Genomic DNA, 15,176 nt, shown 5'->3' on the forward strand with positions numbered 1-15,176 from the left:
AAAACCATTTGAGCCTGATACACTGATGCACACAGCACAGGCCTGGATCTCTGCTGTTAGTCACGTTTCTTCCTCTAACTAACCTGGCCCGTGAGCAGTCTCACACACACAGAAACACACACACACAGACACACACACACACACACACTCACATATGTACACAAATACACACACAAACACGTGCACACACACAGACACACACACACACACACACTCACATATGCACACACATACACACACAAACACGTGCACACACACAGACACACACACACACACTCACATATGCACACACATACACACACAAACACGTGCACACACACAGACACACACACACACACACTCACATATGCACACACATACACACACAAACACGTGCACACACACAGACACACACTCACACACACACTCACATATGCACACACATACACACACAAACACGTGCACACACACAGACACACACTCACATATGCACACGTAAACATATATACATACACACACACACACACACACACATATGCACACACATATACACACACACTCACACAAAAATGTGGACATACAGTATATAAAGAATGAATTTGCCAGAATGATCAACACACATTTGTGATGCCTAGTTGTTTTTCATTCATTCATACGTTTATTTGTGCCCTGTCAGAAGACATTTGCTTGCGTAAGGCCCTCTGCCGCATCGAACCGCTTCTCCTTTGACTGATGTATATCCTAATATTTAGACTACTGTTAAAACCAGCCTGTGTTTATTTGAGGTTAATTCTCCTCTGACGTCATTTCGTGTCCCTGCTCAGGTGTGTTGAAATTTGTTTGCCCAAAGGGAAGGCTTTCGCTTTCTCTTCCCCCGCTGGGACGTGGGGCTGCTCGGAAGCTGCTCAGGCTGGCCCTCAGTGAAACTATGCCATAAAACTAGAAAGACAAGAAATGGGAAGGGAAGCGTGTGAGTGGGCCTTGCCGGAGTGGGAGGGGTGAAAAAACAGGAACATGATATCATAGTTCCAAAGTTCATGTTCACACCTGGGCAAGGGCTCATTCTCACATTCCAGCTACAGGTGGATCAGGGTGCACGTATGAGTGCTCCGCACACAGGGCTCTCTGCTTCACAAAGACCGGGACTCTAATGAAGTGATGTCCCCTCCATGGGGATTTTTCTTTTAAAATTTTAAATGTTCTTTCCTGTCTTTGGTTTTTTTCATTTATGGTAACCAGCCTAAGGGCTTTGCTGGAAATCAGAGCTGCGAGAGAACGATGGGCTGGAATTTTCATACTTCACACCCAATGGCTATGCGGCTTTCGGTAGCCGTTTTCCTGGCTCTGTTTTATACAGGTGAGTTTGATTGATGTTTGCGTGGAGTTTATCTTCTGACAGATTTGGAGCTGTGGTTATGTCATCTGGGATCTGGGACAGGAGTCTGTACTGGCAAGTAGAGAGAGGAACATTAACGGCAAAACAGAAAAAAAACAGAACATCACAGCCTGGTGTGTTTTATCTACAGAACACTGGTACGGTGATTTGATTTCTGTTATTCCTTGGTCAGTGATACTGAGAGGATTCTTGCAATTTATCTCACAATAAGAGGATGCCTTCAACATGTGTTCAGAGATATAAACCATACAAATGGCTTAAGAGTCCTCAGTATCAGCTTCATTTCACTGTTTGGGTTTTACCGTGTTATTAAAGTATACTTAGCTTAATGTAAAGCAGCTGGTTGAGAGGTGAGTGAATGACTGCTCCACACGTTACTCACGGTTCTGTTGTTAGCACCCGGCGTCTGCGTGCCGTGTCACCTCGCACTGCGTTCCGCGGGCGCTAACGACAGAGTCCCCACTGTCGCGACAGCCCGCCACGCTCGCGGCGAGCGGCGGATTCAGTCCGCGCGACTGCGGGGTGTAGATTCCGCTGCGGGGGGTCAATGGAGTCGGCTGCTCATGAGAGCACAAGACCAACATGCACTCAGGCAGACTAGTCTCCTGTTTAAAATATGCAATGCTAAAATGCACCCGAGATTATGTCTGCATTGCGTTGATATACAAGAAAATTTTGCTAAAAAGGAATTAATATACCCTGGCTCCTCCATCACACTACAGTGGCACATTTTAATAAAATAAACGCAAGCAAACAAAGGAGCCAAATCTATTTTGCCTTCTCTCCCTGTAGGTCACGCATCGGAGAATCACCCACAGGTATACTTCGTATCCAGGAACTTTCAGCACATTCTGCACTGGGAGAAACAGAACAGCTCTACAGGCAAACCCGTCCTGTACAGTGTCCAGTACATCATGTGAGTACCAGCGGGCACCATCTCCCTCTGAGGTCCTGCGTGCTATGGGAATGTTCACAGCTGGAAAATACCTAAAATACAGCGGTATCCTGTTGCAGCCAACGGTGACTTCTGCCTCACCTCCTCTTTCTCCTTGGTCGTTCTGCCTGATCGCTCAGGTGTGCGTTTGTACCTCTTCATTTGGCAATTTGTGGCCCTGCAGCCGGGCTCAGAGGCTTGTCTCAGACAATGTGAGAGCCGTGCAATTCCGGTGAGGAAGAACATCACGATGATGGCGGCTCTCGTGATCGAGCTGCCGTGGGTGAACACTGGCAGGTGTGTGCGTGCCCAGATAGTGCAACTCACGCGTAGAGAGCTGCAGCAGATACAGATGCTGGGAAAGGGACGCATTCGAGCACACCTGTGTCACAGAGGAGGAAATGAACCTTCATGTTATCACCTCTCCCACCAGCAGGGGGCAGGGAGAGTCTCAGACCACCCTTATGTGTCTGTCTGTCTGTAACCTAAAAAATGCTAGGGATGGATTTGAACGACCGCCTCGGGGACAAGGAGGAGATCTTGCCCCCAAACGTTGTCAGTTTGATTCCCAGGTGGGGCAGTGCTGTTGTGCCTTTGAGCGTGGTGCTTAGGCTGACTTGCCTCGGTAAATTTCCATCTGAATAAATCATAATTCAGTCTGGATGAGGGTGTCTGCTAAACGAGGAAGTAACAGAAAAATAAGGCAATCACATAATGCAGATGGGACAGCCTTTAAGAATGACGTAGGCCTGGGCTGGAGTGTTGTTGGAGCTCAGTTTGGTCTGTGCAGGAAGGTCACCGATGCGTGGGACCACAGAATGAAGAGCATGAGAGGGCTGGCTTGTTACAAGGAAAACCTGGCCAACAGGGAAGTTACTGAGCATGCTCAAAGCCAGGGAGGGTGTATTGTGTGTACAGTAAATATAGTGACCATAGGAAAGTAAATAACAGCTTGTGGTGGTAAAATGGTGTTAAAATGCAATGGTGCTGTACTGTGAGCTGTCAGTTAGTACTGCATGATCAGCAAGGGTTCTTTGATGCAGATTGATGTTAACAGTTCAGTCACATTAAATATACTGTCGATCATGGAAATCAAGCCAGGCTTTTAATATTGCTGCCATAATATCCTTTCTCCTTCCCCTTTTTCTCTCCCTCTCCCCTCCGTCTGTCCACCTATCCCCTTGCTCTCTCTCTCTCTCTGTGTCTCTATCCCTCTCCCTTATGCTCTCTCTCTCTCTGTGTCTCTATCCCTCTCCCTTATGCTCTCTCTCTCTCTCTCTGTCTCTATCCCTCTCCCTTATGCTCTCTCTCTCATTCTTTCTCACATTCTCTTCTTCTCTCACTCTCTGTTCATTGCTTGCTCTTTTTGCTTCTCTCACTTGCTCTCTCTCTCTCTCTCTCTCCTCTGTCTCTCTCTCTCTATCTCTCTCTCTCCCTCTCCCTCTCTCTCTCTCTCTCCTCCCCCTCTCTCTCTCTCTCCCCCCCTCTCTCATCCTCTCTCCCTTTCTCTCTCTCCCTCTATTGCTTGTTCCTTCTATTTCTCTCCCTGCCTCTCTCCCTCTCTCATTGTCTCTAGCTTGTGAAGGGTCTGATAACTCATTGCTCCAGAAGATGCAATCAGCCCCCAGAGGGATGGGTCTGTGTTAGCCCTGTCAGAGTCCGCTGGTCGCAGGAAGCCAGCCTGGCTTAAAGTGGCTCTCTCTGCTGCTTCCACAGCCTGTAACTGGCAGGAAGGGCTGTTATTGCATCCAGAGCTGAATTATCATTGGTCACCCAGGACTTTTTCATCCTGCAGCGTTAACTCCTGATTCCATATTGAGCTCAGAAACATGGCTCGCATGGTACATGAAACTTTGTGATCATATGATCTGTCCTAATCTCTGTAGAGCTCCTGAATTGTTGAATGAAGAATTAGGCTGGTATTATAGTGTTTGTGTGGCTTGTGTGCAAATGGAGATGTGGAAGCTGCCATTCCCTCATTCTAGAGGTGGGCAGAGGGCTGCAGTGTGGTGTAGCGGTAAGGAGCAGGGCTCCTAACTGAAAGGTTGCCGATTCAAATCCCCACTGGGGCACTGCTGTTGTACCCTTGGGCAAGGTACTTCACCACTCAATTGCCTCAGTAAATATCCAGCTATTTAAGTGGTTAAAATATTGTAACCTATATTACTAAGCTGCTGTAGATAAGAGCATTTGCTAAATGACAGTAATGGATTATAATGCAGAGGCAGTAGCCCTCTTCCTGAGGTTTTTGCAGTGCTGCAGATTTTTGCAAACTGTGAAGTACCTTGAACACATCCTCACCCCCCATTAATCTGGCCCTCTAATGGACCCTCCTGCACAGGTGAGCGTTCAGGTGGAAATGAGCGCTGGCAGCGTCTCCCGCGGAGCGGCACCCGGGCCCGCCAGCCCTCGTCTCACACCATTCGCTTTTACAGCATTGCCTTTGAGAGGCGCCGGCACAAAGACACTGTTTGCTGTAAGAACGACGTTATTATGCAGCCGTCTTCATGTGCTGTTAGAAAGGACGGCCACGAATGGCTGTCGAGCGGGGCCTCCATCTACATGCTAAACGTGCGATATACCCTTCCCACGTGGCGTTTCCTCTGCTCCTCTGAGGACAGGCTCAGATGGATCAGACGTTCGCGTTTAATGTATCCCTGCTTCCTCTGGGATTCTGGCCTTGGCGTTCTGCGGTGACAGCAGGCGGCGGGCCCAGCGAGTCCCGGCCAGGTAATGCCACCGCATCGCTCGGAAGCGTTAGTCACGGAGACGCCTGAACAGCCGTGACGCTGACACACTGAGGCCAGAATTAAACAGAGACTCAGCCCAGAGTCTTTGTCATTTTTCGGGGGGTTGAGTGGGTGGAGGAGCAGACAGGAATTCGACGTGTGTCTTCAAAGGGCTGGCTAATCCAGGGGTAGCGTGGAGCTGCTGGTATCGGGTGTGCGTTCTGCTGCCTCACATTTGCATACTCTGATACCCCACCCCCCCCCCCCCCCCCACAAAAAAGAGGCTTAATATCCAGAGTGAATCTGTCTCTTTCTCTTCATTCCTGGCCCATATTTTCCTCTCTTCTCCAGCTATACACTCATATCTTTTCCTTCTTCCTCTTCTTTTTTCTTCTTATTATTCTTTTTTTTTTATCATTTTCCTTCTTCCTCTCCTTCTCCTCCCTCTTATTTTTCTTGTGTATCTGTGACAAACAGCATGTCACACCGGCTTGTGCAAATGCTGGGCTCTCGTGTCCCAATCTGTGCAGTTTACTGTGCTGATGCACAGTTTGTGCAGACACCATGCTCTGGGGAACAGGCTTTGAATGTGAACAATGAGGGGTAACAGTTAGGGAAAAAATGCACAGCTGTGTTGTCAAAAACATTCCCTCATCTTCCCTGAGGTCAATTAGACTGCCGAGTGAGTCTTACTCAGAAACTACTGTTTGAGCTTCAGCAATCAAACAGACCTCAAAACCAACCATTCTAGTAATCACCGTAGCTACTTATAAGCAAATGAGCAACTGAATGTGTAAGGGTCAGTGCTCCAAGCCACCTTCTGAGGTGGGCTGGAAGGAACCTGTTTGAAACCGATGTGTGTGTGTGTGTGCGTGCGTGTATGTGTGTGTGTGCGTGTGTGTGTGTGCGTGCGTGTATGTGAGTGTGCGTGTGTGCAGTGTGTGTGTGTGTGCGTGTGTGCGGTGTGTGTGTGTGTGAGTGTGCGTGTGTGTGTGTGTGTGTGCGTGCGGTGTGTGTGTGTGTGCTTGTGTGCGCGTGTGTGTGTGAGTGTGCGTGTGTGCGGTGTGTCTGTGTGTGCGTGTGTGTGTGTGCGCGTGTGTGTGCGTGTGTGCGCGTGTGTGCGGTGTGTGTGTGTGTGCGGTGTGTGTGTGCGTGTGTGTGCGTGTGTGTGTGTGTGCTTGTGTGTGCTTGTGTGCGCATGTGTGTGAGTGTGCGTGTGTGCGGTGTGTGTGTGTGTGTGAGTGTGCGTGCGTGTGTGTGTGTGTGTGTGCGGTGTGTGTGTGTGTGTGCGTGTGTGCGGTGTGTGTGTGCGGTGTGTGTGCGTGTGTGCGCGTGTGTGTTCACCCTGTTCCCGGTCAGCTGTTACCAGCGCTGCTTACAGAGGGCAAACAGCAGCAGCCCTGAATACACAGCCTGGCCTCCGAGGTGCTCGCTATCTCTGCTCCTCTAATCACTGTTTCTTATCTTCCGCCATGAGGCCCTGTCCTGTCGCTCTGCTATCTCCCCCACCCGCAGTATAATTGCACTGTAATAAAGAGACTGGGCACAGTCGATGAATAATTTTCACTGCGTGTCCTATGACCCACTGAGCAAACTCTTCCCTGTAGAGCAGACTGCGGTTAGTTCATGTCAAACAATCACGCCTTTTTAATCTCTCTCCCATATTTTTTCCCGATTGTTTTGCCATGTCAGATTATCGCTTTACATTTTATAGTAATAACAGAGGCATAACCATTTATTTATGAATTCATAACTCTCCTCATACCCTCACATAGCTCTCTATTGCTCTGCCAATACAATAATTCATCTGACTGACTGGAGCTAAAAAAAATAATAAAATTGAGTGCTTGCTTAACCTAATCAGATGTGAGTGTGTAAATTTCTAGCAGTCTCCATCTGACTCGTTCTCTGTCCACAGAACTTAATCAAACTAAAATGGCCTCCCACTAAATGTTCGTTGTCACATTTCCCGGGCAGATGGCATGCACTGTGTAAATCTCTTTGGCCTCTCCCTCAGGCAGACACCTGGGTCACACCTCCACCTCTCAGTCCCAGTGCCCAGAAACGCCGGTCCAGCTCACCCGAATTTTAGCCTGCTCACCGCTGATCAACACCTCTATAAACCAAACTGTGATAGGGTTTTTCTCATGCCTCTGACGGGACAGGGACTGTAATCGTATCTGAAATGCACAATGTCCTCTAATGTTCAGAGTTACTGGATAATGAGAAACATGATAGACTCAGCCTCTGCTGGGAAGTTTTAAAAAAACACTCATTATTTGGCCAGGCTGTATGGTTCAGTGTCCCATACAAAGCAAGGTGAGCAGAACAAAAAATCTTTAGTGTCTTTCTTCTATGTATGAAGTTACTGGGTTACACTTTTTCACCCTGTTCTGAATGTGTTATTGTGTCTCGAGGACAACAATCTTCATACAAATGGGTACACCCCACACAAGCCTAATCAATCCACCAATCAATAAACCAACCCGGTAATCAATCAGGTAATCAGTCCATCAATGAAATAGCTTTCATGTATCAAAGCAACATGAGCGAGTTACAAAAAATATCTACAAAGAAGAGATACAAGTAAAAAGATCATGCAAAAAAAAAATCAAGGAAGAGGAGAAAGAGACAGAGACAAAAATATTAAAAGAAGTTCAAACAATAAAATCAAATCAAAACAAAATCAATCAATAAAGGGAACCTCATAATCTGAAGTTTCCAATTTCAACATACATGTATAATGGATTCAGACATCACAATGAAATCCCATGAGTTACATGTTTAAAACCAGTGTGGGTTATTACTGTAGAGGACAGTGCAGCTCTATACCGGTCTCATCTTCATCTTCGCCTCCCTCAGCTGGGAGTGAAATGCAGTGTGCAAAGTCTCACCAAACCCCCATCCCCCATTTCATACTCTTAACCACCCGCCAATGTTCCTGAAGGATACAGCCGCAATTAATTACAGATGCCCCGTGGAAATGTGCAGAGCTTAAAAGTTTGGGGGGGGGGGGTTGATACGTATTCCTTATTAATATTCTGTTTCTGTAAGTGATAATTTTCCTGCCTTGGCTCTGTTTTTTTGACTCATGTTCCTGAAGGGTGATGAAGGGAGGGTGTTTTTCAGAGTGGCTGGGCATGCCTGTCTCAGCTTTGATGGTGGAAGCTTAAAGGCAGAGCTCCAGAGATGAACCCTTTTGTCTCTTTAATAGCAGTGATAGTATCAGGAACGTGAAAGAGGTATACACCTCCGCGAGTGAGATTCAAACAGCTATTCGCACAGCTCCCTTTAAAAATCAACATCAGTTATCAGTTGAGCTAAACACAATTTGCCCCTGGCTCCATGGGAAAAGATGCTAGCGGAGTCTCAGGGGAGTGACATCACGGCTGAAAGTGTTCTGCTACTGACTGCCTCACCGGCTGTACACAGGGCTTACAGGATATTGCTTTTAGCTCTGCTGCACTATAAAATGTCATGTCGCATTCTGTATCAATAACACACTGAGAAAGAATCACAAAAAAAACACTGCCTTCTTTGCAACACTCTACAGCACTCCAAATTCCTCTGTCATTTCCACACACATCACAAAGCAAGGCAGTGTTTGTCGATCCATATCTAGCCTTTTTATTTGACTTTTTAACGTGTGAATAATACAGGGAGTGAAACCTGAGAAGTAACACTGCTTGACTGTTTCATAATCGATTGTTTTTGCTTAATCCGCCAGCGATTGTGTTTCTGGCGATGACGTTTGAAGGTACGCAGCACTTGGACAAACTACACTGTAGTCATGGTATTTCTTTTCATGGTGCAGCGGTGCGGTGGTTTAGCTGCGTTTAAACTTGTTTTCATTGTTTTCCAGTCAGAGTATTGGACGTGAATGAGGGCCTTTTAACTTATTCAAGCTTAAACTCAAAAAAGCTGCGCTTTGGATCCTCTTACAGCTTTGCTTCAAAGCCCACTACCCAGCAATACTCAGGAGCATACTGTTTTCTTCCCCCTCTCATCTTGAAGACCCTTTTTTTCCAATGAGCAACTGTTTTTCTCCTTGTTACAAAAGGGAAAAAGAAGTGTGTCGATCATTTATTCTTCTTTCTCTACAAATCTGAGTAGTGCTCTTACTGATGTTATTATCAAATAAGGTAGAAGTGTGATATAACACGTTTGGAGGGGGCCTTTGACCTGAGGGCTGCAGGTTTGATTCTCAGATAGGCACAGCTGCTTTGTCCTTTGGCACGGATTGCTCTTAGGTTGAATTGCCCCAGTGAAAATCCTGATGTATAAATGTATATGTAAAACGTTAGAATAAGGGCATTTTTTTGGCAGTAAAAGTGTGTTTCTTGCCTTGCAGTTATGGGCACCAGTGGCAGGAGAAGGCCGAATGCCAGAACATCACAGTCCTGTCATGTGACCTGTCAGCCGAGATGAAGAATACCCACGAGTATTACTACAGCAGAGTGACCGCTGACGGGGCCGAGCTCGGGGTTACACCCAGGTTCAGACCCATGGACGACAGTAAGCAATCCACCTTCCCCTCTCTTTCAACCCCCAACGCCTTCTTCTCTGTCCCTGAACATGAGTGAATTTCATTGGCTGCTGCCAAACCTGAAAGGAATCCTGGTGCTCTTATATACAGGCATACTCAATGTTTTGTTTGGTTATCTTATGTGTTATATGGTTATTTTTTATTTGGTTATCTTATACGGCTCTGAGTCACACTCATGGTTAACATCCCCACCCCTTCCCCCCAAAAAAGCCTCAGCGCTACAACGGTATTGTGGAAGTTAAAATTTCCCTTTTTATTAAGGTTGATTGAATTGATTTTGAAATGGAGTATTAGAGAAGAATGGGAACATTGTCTGTGAGGGTTCAGCTTAAATACACATGAAAAAACTATTTCAGTTTTGCTCTGCTTGATTTACACTCACATAATCGTTTGTTTGTGTGTGTGTGTGTGTGTGTGTGTGTGTATGAGAGACAGAGAGAGAGAGAGAGAGAGAGAGAGAGAGAAAGAGTGCTTGTCCATCAGAGGGATTGACAGAATTCAATTCAGGTTTACACCAATAAAAGGAAGAAACATAAGAATAAATGTCTTTCATATAAAATGCCTTGGATATCATGAAAATACAACTGTCAATAAAGCAAAGCGCACTTCCTTGCTCACTTGTGATGAACTCTCTCTGTCTCTCACCATCTCTCTCTATCTCTGTCCGCCCCCCCTCTCACCCTCTCTCTCGGTCTCTCTCTACATCTCTCTCTCTCTCTCTCTCTCTCTCTCTCTATCTCTCTCTCTCTCTATCTCTGTCTCTCTCCCTCTCTCTCTCTCTCTCTCTCTCTTTCTCTCTCTCTCTCTCTCTCTCTCCCTCTCCCTCTCTCTCTCTCTCCATCTCTCTCTCTCCCTCTCTTCCTCTCTCTCCCTCCCTCTCTCTCTCTCCAGCGGTCCTTGGTCCTCCGATCGTGTCTGTATTAGCGGGAGCGGAATCGCTGGATCTGACAGTGAGGCTGCCGACGGGGCCTGATAACAGGACGTCTTTGGAGGATTTAATAAAAGCCGGACTGCAGGGTCGAGTCATCCAGTACACGGCCAGGATAAACTCCTCTGACGGGGCAGTTCAGGTACACCGCAGGTGTCCCCTATTACCACCCAAAATCTGTGCCCCAGAGTAAAACTGATAACCCTGTAATGATCATCTCTGGGTTTATACTTCTTCACTGGCAAGAACAATGAAGAACAACCCCTGCCCTCCAGATGCATGAGTCCTTCTCACAGACCATAAACTAGGGCTGTCCAGCGACGTTTGTGGGCTGTCCAGTTCTAGGTGGACCCTGTTGAATTTTACGCTGGCACTTGGGGTGTGGGTGTCTATTTCTGCACCAAACATGGTTTTAAGTACCTTAAACAATAGAAAACATGTAGTGATCTGTTTGGGAGCTGAACCCGAAAAACAGCTGTTGTGGAGTAAGGTGACCTCATGTAAGCAGGTAAATACATTAGATTTCAGTGCAGATGTCAGTGTGGTGATTTTACAGTATGTTTCAGCATTGTGCATGTGTCACTGGTTTAGACCGGCAGGCACGTACACACCGGGTTTGCCTGTGCAGCGGTTAGAGGCAGGGGAGGGGGGTAATCTCTGAGCCATCAGTAATGAGTGTCAAACCGACCGGAGTACCTCTTTTTCAGGGGAGTGTGGGCTCGTTATTAAAATATGACCATCAGCTGCCAGTGTTTTCACTCTGAATGGGGTCAGGCAGACAGAGGTGGGGTGGCACTGCACCCTGGTCCAGCCTCAGGGAGTAAGATTCAGATCACAGCCGGATCACATCAGATTTTAAAGCCACTGCAACTTCATTCTGAATATTGAGTCCGTAAAACATACAAACTCCTTTTTGCCGTTTCACACACAGAAAGCTGGGCTGCCATTTGAGCAATGCCCACATTCCCTGCCAGCGTGTTTTACTGTAACCATAGCGCAGGGGTAGAACACTTAAACAGGGCAGAACAGTGAAATAACAGAACAGGGTTCTATAAAACATCTGCAATTTCACTCGTCAGCTACTATCCTACATAATAATAATAATAATAATAATAATAATAATAAGAAGAAGAGGAAGAAGAAGAAGAAGAAGAGTAATAATAATGTAACGTCTGCCGTTTCTCAGGAAAACAGGACAAGTTCTGCAATCATCACTTTCAACCACCTCAAGAATAACAGAAGACACTGCGGGACCGTGTCCTACACCTACGCCGTCAGGAGTCAGAGCGAAGCTTTCGAATTCTGTGTGAGGACCCTTCAAGTTTCAGGTAAGACTCCTGTGCAACCCAGCAGGACCCTGTCACACCTGCGCTCCATACCTGCGTGTTTAATGACAGGTGAGGTGTTGTGGGCAAGCTTAGGATTCCATGACTAAAATCCGTCTGAAGCGGTTATTGGCAAGCCCGAGGCCCCTGTCTGCCTGCCTGCGGTGTGCTTTCTCTCTGCCGTACAAACAGATTTAACAGATTTCAGGGTCTTCATTTTTATTTCCTTCACACACTACACTATGAGTTCACCTGTCCCTGAAATGAACAATAAACGTTGTGGAAGAGACAGAAAACACAGAATGTGTGTAAATGGGGTGTTCAGCTGTTGAGGACACAGTGAAATGAGTTTTGATTGAGTGTGAGCCGTTGGCGTCCAAATAGGTCACTGCAACAGAAGCTACTCAGGTTAGAATTTTATCTACATAATCTCTAAGAGTTAAGCAATTTGTCTGCTTTATAGAAAATATGTTCTTTATAGAAAAAAATGTAGCTGTAAAGAAATTCCAGTTATGGAATTTCTTTACAGCTACAGCAGATAATGCTAATGTATTGTTATTCCAAGGGCATAGCAGTCTCTTGAGTTTTGTCTGTTTTTTTTTTTAATATCCTTAGACAGCAACCTCAGTCCTTGCCCTGTCAGAATCATTTAAATACCTTTCTTCTTCCTAAACTGCTACCTTCCATTTCTCTGAGGAGATAGAGTGAATGAGATAGCCCCCCCGCCACCCCCACCCCCACAGCAATGCTTTCGAGCAGGCCATTTAACCCATGGTTTGATTCCCAGGTGGGCCGCTGTTGTGGTACCCGTTGGCAAGGTACTCAACATGAATTGCCTCAGTAAATATCCACCCATGTAAATGGATAACATGTGAAAATTGTCATCTATGTCAGTCCCCCTGGGTGAGAGTGTCTGGTAAGACACTGTAATTTAACGTAATAAGACACAGCAGTGGGAGCTATGTGATGGCTGTAGGCTAAAGGGACTCTTCAGCTTGTTTTAAAGCTAACTTCCTTGATGACGATATAAGCTGTTGTTTCATGTTGTGAAACTCCGGATTTTTTTTTTTTTACAATGCCGCTCCTAAGGTACATACCTTTGCTCCCATTCTGTACACTGAAACACACACTTGCGTACGTGCGATGCCAGGAGGGCGGGGTTGCTGGCTCCACTCCGTGGCTCCTGGCTGTACAGTGGCTTTGGTTTTAACGCTCCGCTGAGCTGTGTTCACATTCTCTCTCTCTCTCTCTTTCTCTCTCTCTCTCTCCGTCTCTCTCTCTATTGCTCCATCTCTCTCTCTCTCCCTCTGTCTCTCTCTCTCCGTCTCTCTCTCCCTCTCTCTCTCTCTCTCTCTCTCCGTCTCTCTCTCCCTCTCTCTCTCCCTCTCTCCCTCTTTCTCTCTCTCTATTGCTCCATCTCTCTCTCTCTCTCCCTCTCTCTCTCTCTCCGTCTCTCTCTCCCTCTCTCTTTCTCCCTCTCTCTCTCTCTCTCTCTCTCTATTGCTCCATCTCTCTCTCTCTCTTTCTCTCTCCCTCTCTCTGTCTCTCTGTCTCTCTCTCAGACCCCAGCGTGATCATCGCCGGCTCCCTGCTGGGGGGGCGGAGTCCTCATCGTCTTCCTGTCCGCCTCCTGCTTCCTGTACGTGAAGCAGAAGAGCCGCATGCCGTACTCTCTGGTAAGCTCAGCTCCACGGTGGCGAGCGGGAAGCGACTCCCGCCTTTACGGGATGTCGGGGTTGGGGAATGCGAACATGCAGCTCCTGAGGGGAATGCCCTTGCCCTGGGCATTTCTGTTTCCACGGTACAGTAATAACACAGGAGAGATGCCAGAAATTACCACAGCAACATCCGTGAGATCCGTGTACCGTTCACAGGTGACTGCTCAGGAGCAGGGCTATGACAGCCATAAATATGGTCAAATCATTCTGACATTTGCCTTTTTCCCCACCCTACCCCCATACCCCTATACAGCATGGGAGTTATATTACATTACATCACTGTCATCTAGCAGACTCTCTCATCCAGAGCCACTTACATAGGTTACAGTTTTTACATGTTGTCCATTTATACAGCTGGATATTTACTGAGGCAATTCTGAGTAAAGAACCTTCCCCAAGTAGGAAATCAAATCAGCAACCTTTCGGTTACAAGCCCTGCTCCTTACCACTGTGCTACACTGCCGCCCCAGTTAGTTATTCAATGGAATTATCCAATGGAAGCCCTCATCCCTGCTTGTAATGGCAGCAGATAGCCTTTGAGTGTTCAAGACCAGGTGTGACACACAGTTCTAGACGTGTGCGTCTAGACTGCAGGCAGAGTGACGGGCCTAGCTGGGCTGAGTGGTCTGCTTTCATCATAAAATTTTATTCAGTTTTTACCACCACCCTGCCAGGATTCCGCCAGGGGAAGAAGGTTCAGGAATATCTGTTTTTAATGCATTTAAAGAAGATTACAGATTACAGTAAAAGAATGGTTGTGAAAATCAGTTGTGAAGGTGTAGTCATTTTCATTTTTGTTCGCTGAATCATTCTCTCACTGAAGTTCTTTTTCCTCTAATTGCTGCTTAGCACCACAGTTCTTTTTCCTCTAATTGTGCTTAACACCACAGTTATGAGCAGACTTAAAATGCAGCTGAGATATCTTACCTCTCACTCCTTATCCTCGGTTTATTCATCTGTTTTGATCGGCCCGTCAGTGTATTTATTTTTACAGCTGAGGGAACCGGCAGTAATAACCACCTACAATGTTAGCCTGACACGAGCCAACCATTACAAACAGTTTAGAAACATCTGCAGTTATGCAACAGCATAGAAGTCATATGATAATTTTTTATGATCTGAATTCGGCTCTTTGTAAAGTTTTTACAGGTATTTCCATTTGCTTTTTTATTCCTTTTTTAACAGAATGTTCCTGGAAGCAGCATAACTCCCCCTGGACTGCTTTCCCCACGTGAGAGCATCTCCATCATCAGGGAGGTGAATCCTCTCCCCTTCTTATCTCCAGATAAGCCGGCCCCCAAGGTTCGGCAGACAGTGAGAGTCCCCTCCGACAATCCCTACGCCCCTCAGGACTGCGAGTCCTGGCACTGCAATTCCTACCTCAGCCAGCAGGGGGAGGTGAACGAGGGATCCAACAGTGCCCGATCCAACAGCATCCAGTCCTCTACCAACTACAGCCTGGTGGTGACCGTTCAGCCAATCAGTGACAATGTGGAGTCCCATATGAAAGAATGGGGCCATGACCCCCAGGGGTCAACACCAGAACTGACTGACCCCACTCCCATCAGTGCAGGAGCCAGTGTCTGCCCCAAAATGACGTCATTGTGGCAGGCACTTGGGG

General features: G+C 46.8%; 1 protein-coding gene across 1 annotated transcript; it reads left to right on the top strand.

Annotated features, from left to right (window-relative positions):
* The first annotated feature begins 1,066 nt into the window (after nucleotides 1-1,066).
* Nucleotides 1,067-14,867, top strand: LOC118784828 (interleukin-20 receptor subunit alpha-like). Its single transcript, XM_036539269.1, has 7 exons — nucleotides 1,067-1,336; nucleotides 2,168-2,291; nucleotides 9,390-9,553; nucleotides 10,476-10,654; nucleotides 11,699-11,840; nucleotides 13,400-13,513; nucleotides 14,741-14,867. The coding sequence occupies exons 1-7, from the start codon at nucleotides 1,258-1,260 to the stop codon at nucleotides 14,788-14,790; spliced, it is 852 nt and encodes a 283-aa protein (XP_036395162.1). The 5' UTR covers nucleotides 1,067-1,257; the 3' UTR covers nucleotides 14,791-14,867.
* The last annotated feature ends 309 nt before the right edge of the window (nucleotides 14,868-15,176 follow it).

This window comes from Megalops cyprinoides, chromosome 10 (genome assembly GCF_013368585.1).
Source record: "Megalops cyprinoides isolate fMegCyp1 chromosome 10, fMegCyp1.pri, whole genome shotgun sequence".
Classification (NCBI taxonomy): Eukaryota; Metazoa; Chordata; class Actinopteri; order Elopiformes; family Megalopidae; genus Megalops; species Megalops cyprinoides.